Source organism: Brachionichthys hirsutus, chromosome 15 (genome assembly GCF_040956055.1).
Source record: "Brachionichthys hirsutus isolate HB-005 chromosome 15, CSIRO-AGI_Bhir_v1, whole genome shotgun sequence".
Taxonomy (NCBI): domain Eukaryota; kingdom Metazoa; phylum Chordata; class Actinopteri; order Lophiiformes; family Brachionichthyidae; genus Brachionichthys; species Brachionichthys hirsutus.
In genome coordinates, this window is record NC_090911.1 from 10,498,541 (window position 1) to 10,508,018 (window position 9,478).

The 9,478-nt window shown below is 42.8% G+C and overlaps 1 protein-coding gene across 2 annotated transcripts; it reads left to right on the forward strand.

The window, feature by feature from the left end:
- Window positions 1-6,204: 6,204 nt before the first annotated feature.
- Window positions 6,205-8,380, forward strand: gadd45aa (growth arrest and DNA-damage-inducible, alpha, a). 2 transcript variants are annotated; one of them, XR_011105813.1, is made up of 5 exons: window positions 6,205-6,350; window positions 6,862-6,963; window positions 7,055-7,274; window positions 7,510-7,749; window positions 7,947-8,380. XR_011105813.1 is itself a non-coding variant. In XM_068748405.1 (4 exons), the coding sequence occupies exons 1-4, from the start codon at window positions 6,301-6,303 to the stop codon at window positions 7,621-7,623; spliced, it is 486 nt and encodes a 161-aa protein (XP_068604506.1). In that variant the 5' UTR covers window positions 6,205-6,300; the 3' UTR covers window positions 7,624-8,380. The 2 variants fall into 2 exon arrangements, 1 of the variants encoding a protein (XP_068604506.1); XM_068748405.1 differs by having other exon boundaries at window positions 7,510-8,380.
- Window positions 8,381-9,478: the final 1,098 nt, after the last annotated feature.

Sequence of the window (9,478 nt, forward strand, 5' to 3'; positions counted from 1 at the left end):
GCTCACCCAAGCGTTGCCCATTTTCCTGCTGTCTCGCTCTCTAAACAAACTTTACCTCCTACCTGACACCCCCCCCCCCCCCTCTGCTCATTAGCATCACATTAGCTGCTCATTTACATGAAAGTACAACCTGCTGTTTCTCACATCCTTTGGATTTATTTTTCATCACTAGAGGTTTGTGTCATTCTTGTGGTTCTGTGAGTTCTAATTTGGAAATATCTGATACATTTAGAGGGATTTGCACCTTTTCATCTGCAGTGAGTTTCTCATCTTTCCACATTGACTTTTATAAAGTACTTTCACGCTGCAATTAGGACACCAGAGACGTTTAGTGTGACTTTTGTCATCAGCATCTAACAACCACATCAGCACAAGGACAAATCCTCCGTACTGTTTTATGATAATGTCACTAACCTCACTTTTCATGCCAGTGAAGCTTGAATCGAGTCGAGATTCGTTTCAATCTTTTTTTTTTTTTTTTGCTGAAAGGACGCAGTAATTAACCAGGTGAGCGGAGCAGGGCGAGGTCATGCTCAAGCAATTAAGAAAGTGACAGCCCGTCCAGCTCGCTGTCAAACTGAGGCCTCACGCCCCCCCAACACCCTTTCACAGAAACGCAAACCGACCCGACGTCTTTGTTACAGCCAGATTCTGAAAGTCATCCCTGAGTGGACGAATTAACACAAAAGCACCGGATGTCTGTCGTCCGTGACTGTCTTAGAAGCTCAGTATTGATTACTGATTAGTTAACTTGGGGCGTGGAAAGTTTTCACCACATGTGAATCTGGAAGGTCTGGAAGATCAGAATCATCTCTGGAATTGTTTTTAAACCAAAAATAGTTGCCATCAAACGGTTTTGTAATGTTAAAGAAGATATGAAGAAAATTGATCCACTCTTCTCTCCTCTAGCATCGACCGTCCTGTCATCACCTGTTCCAATCACCTTACCTGCTCAGGTGATACTAAAAGATTTTGCACAATGCAAAACCAAAGGAAGGTGAACAGAATCACGTCAAGTTGAGCCAAACAGGACTTTTGCATATTCGCAAACGCACTTCCCCATGCTCTCTCTCTCTCTCACACACACACACACACACGCACACACACACACACACCCAAACACACTGTTTGTATGGGATGCGACACTTGTACGGTGCTCATCTGTGCAGCTAATGTGTTTGTGACATTATTTCTCCCTTTGTCTCCCACCTTTCCCTCATCCCGACACTGCTAAACTCTCAGCGTGTGTGTGTGTGTGTGTGTGTGGGTGCCTGTGTGTGTGTATGCATGTGTGTGTGTATGCATGAGTACGTGATAGAGTGAGGCGGTCGGATTCGGCATCAGGCAGTTATAAATGGCCATCATTTCCCAAACCGCTCTCTTCACCATTGTGGAGCGCATGTCGCTGCAGGGTGGGTGGAGGTGATGTGTGTGTGTGTGTGTGTGTGTGTGTGTGTGTGTGTGTGTGAGGGGGTAACAGAGGAAGAGAAGGGGCTGATAGTTTCAGAGGAAAACCGCCACGTTGAAGTAGTAGAAATGAATTCTGGAAGTCGTCGGTGAAATGTGTGGATGCAGAACGTTAATATCAGAATACTTGGTAAAAAAAAGTTACTAAATCTAATCCTGGTTGGGAATGACCGGATTATGTCACTAAATATTAACAGGTATTGCATTTTCTTATTGCTGGATGTTTAGTTGCAGCGCTGCCTTACTTTGAATCAAGGGTTCATTTTAAAGTTTTACTTACATAATACTGCAGAGGGAATTTTTTTTTTCCTGCCAGCGAAAACCTTAGAATATAATTGTCTTTTGTTTTATTCTTATAATCCTCTTTTACATCTCATATGGAACTTTTGTATTCCTTAAGTCTGAGCATCTGCATTCGTTCTTAAAACTTAAGGATCTTTTGTTAATGATATCGTGTTTGGTCTTGGCAGTCACAAAGTTGGGCTTTTGAAACCGTTAATGACATTTGGCTGTGCTTCCCCCCCCCCCCCCCCCCCACTTTTATGCTTTTATTATCCTCTTTTCTCGCCGGGTGTTAAAGCGGTTTCGTTAAACTGCGAGTCCAATCGTTGGGATTAAATTGGCCTATCAGAAGCATCGTTCGTGGCCAGGTTCATCCAGTGATTTGGATCGGCGTCAGCAGATGTAATATCGTAGATTGTAAGTGTTGCTTCTCTTTTGGAAAACAAAGCAATTCTGTGAAACGGAGATTTCCTTTGCTTATATAAAATAGGACGTCCGCGTCTTCCTCGCTTCGTCCCTGACACATAACGGTAACATCTTTCCTCAGAGCTGCTGAAAGTAAAATTCCATCAATAAAAAAAAAACACTTCGATTCCTGCTAATAATATCATTTCCCTTGTGTTGCCCTGAACCAATTCCCTCTCTACTGAGAGGTTAGAAATTAAGTGGGGAACCAGCAGGGGGGGGGGGTCGCTGAGTGTAGGCGTGCACCTGCTTCACTATATTACAAACGTCTTCCACCTAGGCCTTTTTCAACTAGGGGGCCTGATGTGGTTTTCATGTGGGAGACGGGTGAGGGCAAAAGAGAGGGCTGGTAGAGGAAGGGAAATGTTGGCTGTTTGACGGGGGGCCTTTCTAAATCCCACACTCATCCATCATAAGTGGCATTTGGGAGCTCTGAAGGCCTGATAATAGCCTTTTTGCATTTTCACACTGTACTTTGCCTTTCTGGATTTAGTCCGGGAGGGTGTGAGGAGTCTGCTTTCATTCATTCTCCCCCCCCCCTCTACGCCTCATCATCCCACCCACACTCCGCCAAGGCTACTTCTCTTCCCCGCTACATTTTTGGAAAATCATTCCTGAATTGGAAAAGGGGCCCTGGGGCCACAAGGCGCAGGGTCCATGTTTTTTTTTTTCTCACTCCTTTGGATAATTGACTCTCATTGCCTGGTAATTCATCTCTTGCATATGCCAGCTAATTCATCAGAAGAGGAGAGGCTGCCGACCTCGCCGCCCCACCGCCCCAAATGCACACACAATTCACAATTGAACACTTTTCACTTTGCTAAATCACACACACACACACACACACACCTTTCAGGTTGGAGTTTAGCCTTGTCCGCCCGGCCGCCCCAGAAGAGCCACGAGCTTGGAATGAGAGGTGGGAGCAAGCGGCAAGTTATCAGATGAAAAAGCTGAGATGATAGATGGGGCGCATTGTGGCATTATGAATGAATTATACCCCACAAATACCTTGAGCAGTGCAGACTGTCAGCCTGCATCTATACTAATCTGGGGGGGAAATATAGCTGTTTCCACATTAAAGGGGGGTGGCAAAGAACGGGGCGCAGAATTAATTGAGCAATCAGGCCATTAGAGAGAAACGTCACGCTGAGCCCTGTTTCTGATGTAGCAACATTTATCACTGCCGACCAGAGATTCATTCTGCTCCGTTTGTTTTTCTTATTCCCATCTTCCTTCTTCTTGCTAATGTGGCCCCGTCTTCAAGAAGATTAGGATTATTGTGACAAGACAAAGGTATCTTTTGTTTTTTTATGTCGCTGTGTCAGCGCCTGCTACATTTATCACGGTTGTCACCGCGTTCAGCTTCCACAGCTTGTCCCATTATTCTCCCAGTCGTGGGTCCATGTTAAATTTACCAAGAAGAGTATATTATTTTGAAGATGTACACAGGTCAATTGTAAGGCCTTTCGAACACATAGGCATGCGTTTGCATTCTCCTTCTGTTAAGATTCTTGCTGTTTTAGCAGGTGGATCAGGAGAAAAGATGACGTTTCCTGGAAGTTGCTGCAACATTTTAAGTTGCTGTTCGTGCTGCGAGGCCTCGATGTTATTTGAAATATGACAAACAGGGGTACAAAACTGAAAAGAAATAACATTTACTGTGCGGGCAAATAATAATTGGTTATAAACTTCAAATAGAATTGTGGTATCGTATATTGATCAATGCCTGTTGTGGCAACACCTGCTGAATCTCCTCTTAATGATGCTTTGACAGCATCAGTACCGTATCATGGAATACTGTGATGCTGTATTTGGAAGTATTTATTTTTATTTCTTGAATTGCTGCTTCTTTTGCAAATCTGTGCCAAACGTCAGCGGCTCTAGAAAAGGCGTGTGTGATTATCCGTGTGTTAGTGTGTGTCTGTTATTTTGGTGGATTCTACCAGTACTCGGTTAAATTGTCGTCTTTTCCCTTGTTAGCAGCTTTAGAATTTTAAATATCTGTTGATGTCGCAGATTATTTTATTTTTTTTGAACAGTTAACTCATCATAATTTGTGCTTCCTCACATCTGAACAGGACACACGGTCTCTGAGCGCTAACATCTAGCGCCCGCTGCTGGACGAACCAGAGAACTGCGTGTGATAAAGCAGCACAAGAAGTAGGTCATGTGGTTCATTGTCTGTGAGATGTGCTCGTGCTGCTCCCTACTGGACAGTTCTGGGACAGCCGAGATAAACATTTATTTTATACTATTTATACTATTGTGCACTTTGAAATTTGCTTTTAAATGTAAAGTGCATTTAACATAAAATGCATTATTATGATGTTGCTCAAAGTTGTCCAAGGGACTGCTCAGAGAGTTTGTGTGTTTGCGCAGACACATGAAAAACTAGAGGGAACATTGACTGCGACGCTGTCATATTTATATATTTTTATATGATCATTAATATGAACTCTCCCTATTTAGATAAAATTTAAATTAAATCAATAAATAAACTTTGAAGTAACCGGAATATGCGCATTAAATGGAATTAAAACCACAACCACATGTTTACAATATTAATCCAGTTATTGTGTTTGATATCCGATCATCATTACAACGAGTCAACTAGAAAATTATAGGTAGCTTGTATCACAGTCAAAGCACCCAGGCAGGAAATTTAAAAAAAGCTTCATGTTATGTCGTAAACATAAGAAAATGCATTTTATATGTGAGTTTCGGGTTCAGCCACCAGGAGGCAGCATCATATTCAACAGCGTGCATAAACGAATGAATGAATGAATAGTAAAAAAAATTAATCAGCTTTTTGCTCTGTAATATATCTAGTGATTGACTATCTGGAATATTTCAAGGAAAAATGGCGAGCATTTATACTACATAATACAAACCAAATGATTAATAATAAATTAGGAAAACAATGCAGTCCTAATCATTCAGAAAACTTTCCAATTTTAGTCATAAATGTCAGTCAGAATATCATAATATCCTTGATACAATCAGGTTTTTTCCACAAATCTCACATCGGTTCTGCCTGTAAGGCGCTGGGCTTCTTAAGAATTACACACATACCATAACTCATATTGATCCCCATCTTGGGTTATTACACTGGCACAAACCAGGGTTCTAGCTAGCATTGATTTAGTAAGGTGGTGACTTTTTAGACTTGGGGAAATAAGTCAGAAACGTGGATAAAAATGTAAGTGAAATAAAAATCCGATTTGGGTGACTTTTGGCATCCTGTGAGTTTTATGAGCATAATATTAATTTTGTCTCAGTTTTTTACTGCAAATTTGAATCACAAAATTATTTTAGAATAAATAAATAAAGAGACGGGGACTTGAATTCTTCCCTTGATAAACACAATGAAATGCAGCAAAACATTCAGGCGTGTTTACTTTTAATTGGCACCTTCTCTTTTTCTCGCGCCAGTCCTTTGGATCTCGCGCGCCGTCTCAGGTAGAAACCAGCTTCGACACGCGCCACGATCAACCAATCAGAGCGCAGTGCCCCCTCGAAAGCGTTCCGTTGCCATGCAGTCGGGAAGAAATCCGATCCGCCTGGCAGAGGGTGCGTCCTGCAAACAGGTACACCATTCACCTCTTTATTTAACGCTCTTCTTTCACGCAGATTAAATACCTTTCGGCGTCATATCTCACATGCATATTCTTATTAATGGTCAAGATGTTATTTTTGTTTTTGTTTTAATAAGTGTTGCTTAACCACAGAAGTTATGCACGTGTGCAAAGTTCACAGAAATAGAATTGACGTCACAGATGTGCAAAGGTTATTCTAAAACACTCATTAAACAGACTTTCAATTTACAGTAAATGTCGGAGACCGGCAGGCGGCCACGGTTCCGCTCGTAGCACCGGCGTGAAAACACGCCCGATAAATTAGCATACAGCCAATGAGCTTCGGATATGCAAATGTTCGCCTGACACGCTTTTGTCTCCGGTAGTTTTACCGTGAAGTTGCCAGATTTATCTCTCAGTTGCAGAACGCTGGACCGCAGATAGAGAAGCGAGCAGGACTAAACTCCTCCAGACGAACATATTCGTTGTTCTGAAGCGGATTTTGGGATTTATGTACAACATGACATTTGAGGAGCCGACTGGGGATTATTCTCAAGAAAGGTAAATTAAATGGATAGTGATTTATTTATTCTTCGCACCGGGCATCGAGCTGCAGTTTCGTGCACCGGCGTTAAGCTTTTACGTGCGACCGATAGCCGGTGACGTCACCGGGCTTTCCGTCCTAACACGTTAATAACGAACCAGAATCCGAACTATAACAATAACAACCATTGTTGTGTCGCGTGACACTTTTTTTTGTTTTAGCTGACTAGCTGTTAGCTAACGCGGCGCTGCTCTCTGCTTAAAGGTGAGCAAAATAAATGAATAAAACACACAAGAAAGGTTGACATATTAGTCGTGAAATAATTTTCTAAATCCACGCGAGTTTTTTTTTTTTTTTTCACCAGGTGAAACTAAACTTCTGCACGTCTTGTCCGTCGAGCCTTCATGCCACGAGCAGCGGTCATGCTAACGTTAGCTTAGAAAAATACCATAAACTTATTTTTTCTTTATAATTATTATTCCTGATAGTTGTGAAGGTGCTAAACGTTTTTTTTTTTTTTTTTTGCAGAATGGATTCAATAGCGAAAGCTTTGGAGGAAGTCCTCACCTCCGCGTTGCCGCAGGGCTGCATCACTGTCGGGGTCTACGAGGCTGCCAAGTCGCTCAATGTGTAAGTAACCGAGCCGGGTTCTACCGGCTAGCATTAAGAGCTAGCAGAACTCCTCTGACTCACACATATGCATGAACATTTATCTCCCCAGGGACCCTGATAATGTGGTTTTGTGCATACTGGCCACTGATGACGGGGACGTGGAAGACGTGGCGCTGCAGATCCACTTCACCCTCATTCAGGCTTTTTGCTGTGAGAATGACATCAACATTCTGAAAGTTAACAACACCCGACGCCTGGCTGATATATTGGGAGGAGGAAAACAACAGAGTGGCGGCGAACCCATGGACCTGCACTGCGTGCTAGTCACAGTGAGTCAAAGTCATCTTTCTGCGTGTTTAATCCGAAATGAGCTTCAAGGAAGAACTTGCTCAGCACTTGTGTATTTGGTAAACTTGCATGTGACTCCTCTGGAATCTTAGCGGAGGAAAAATATCTTGTATTTCTACACGCGGACACGAAAGCAGCTTGTCGAAACTACGTGAATGGACATTCGCAGCAGTGGATGACTATATCTCGTTTTCTCAATTTTGTTCACATTCTCAGAACCCACATTCGACATCGTGGAAGGATCCTGCTTTGAGCAAAGTGAACCGATTCTGCAGGGAAAGCCGCTGTTTGGACCAGTGGGTGCCCATCATCAACTTGCCTGAGCGATGAACTCTCCATTGCAGAGACCTGTGAAAGGACCTTTATTCTGCACAGGAAGAGTGGTGTGAACCCTGATTGACGCATTACCACCCAGAGATCAAATTCCAAAGCACTGCTGATGAGAAAGGAAAAATTGTGAGGCTAAAAAAAGAAAAAAAAACCCACTCAGCTGTCCGTGTGTTCAAAACGGGAAGAGAAAAGCGCAGAGGGATTGATTTCCACCGTTTGGACCTGCGTCTGTCATCGCAACAAAGATTGGATGACGCGACACTTATATTGTCGTGAGTTGGAGATTCATATTAAGAGCGTGTGTGTGTGTGTGTGTGTTTTAGCAGGACACAGTACAGAAGGATTCTATCGTTTGTGTGTGGTAAAACCTTCTGTGACGAGTCAGAGAAATGTGGAGAACCCAGAAAATGGAGCCATTGAGTGGACCAAGGCCTCGGCCTCGCTCTGCAGGAGCGAAGCACTTGTTGAAACACTGGACCTTTTATGCAATTTCACTTATGTTTTAAATTGTTAGTGTTGGCATTACTGTTATAAAAAAAATTTTTAAAAGGGAAGGGCTACACATCCAGTTGAAGACATTCTGTACATTTCATGTTCCAAAATGCCAGCTGGGTATGTTTTGAACAATTAATTCATTTGTTACAATTTAAGTTATTTCAAATGATATTTAAGTGTATTTATGTTGTTGTTTTTTTACAACTATTTACAAAAATCTGAATTCATATGTATTGTTATGAATAAAAATGTATTTTTCAGAGCCAGAATTGTCTGTTGTTTTCTGTCATTTCTGGAAAGTTTAGCCAAAGCCGAGCTGAATTCAGACCGTCGGCGGTTGCAGTTGTTGAGGGGAGTCACGTGTGGATCACGGGGGGTCATGCTGGCCTCTGTGACCTCGGATCCATCTCTGAGCTGAAGAGAACAATAATCCTCAGGGCTCTCTCTGCACGGGCTTCTGCCTCAGTCAGCGGTACCGCGGCCATTCATCCAAACGGGCTCTCTTTTCACCAATTCTCAGGGATTTGTCGGACATTATGTAGCTGCCTTTTCACCAGGTGACTTCCTAGAGTCGTGTGACGGCCTAGATCACGTTACAGCTGCACATGTTGCACAGTTGGAGGGGGCTGTGCACGCACAGTGCCTGCTACTCATCCCGTTACATTACAATTTATGTCACCGGACTTGTTGCTCACATGACTGGAACTGATTTTGTAAAGGCAATGCAATCTGTTACGCAAGCTGTTCCGAATAAGTCCCTCCTCTCTGCCCCGCTCCTTTCCTTTTCCTGCTCCACGCACACGCGGGTGGTCATGCTGGAGTTGCGTGTCAGTGATGTCATCGACCTGACGCAAGGCAGGCAATCCCCCTCTGAAGTGCAAAGTCATGATCACAAGGCAGAGGTTGTCCTTGAGTTATACAACGCAGCTGAGCTTTTCATGTGACAGAGCATGTGATGTTATTTAACATTACTATATTAAGTGCACTTTATATTCTGACACATAGCATCAGGAGTAAAACCTCTTAGACAGCTTTTCACTGCTGCTTTTTATTGTCCCTCTGTGTTAATTTAATGTAGTTTGGTCAACTATGGAGCTTTTAATCAGCTGCCCCTGGACTGGAGGTAGGTAGAAGACAAACATTTCACACACCTATGGGCAATTCAGATTCACCAATGCACCTAGAATGCATGTTTCCGGAAGCCATAAAGGGACATAAGGCATTGAGGTTTAGTGTATTGCATGAGATCAAAGTCAGTGCCTCAGCAGTATTGATTAAGTATCGTGTGAATGAATTTGAGAGCTCAAATAGCATATAACATCTCATGTATATGATGATGTAAAAATGCTCTGGAAAAAGC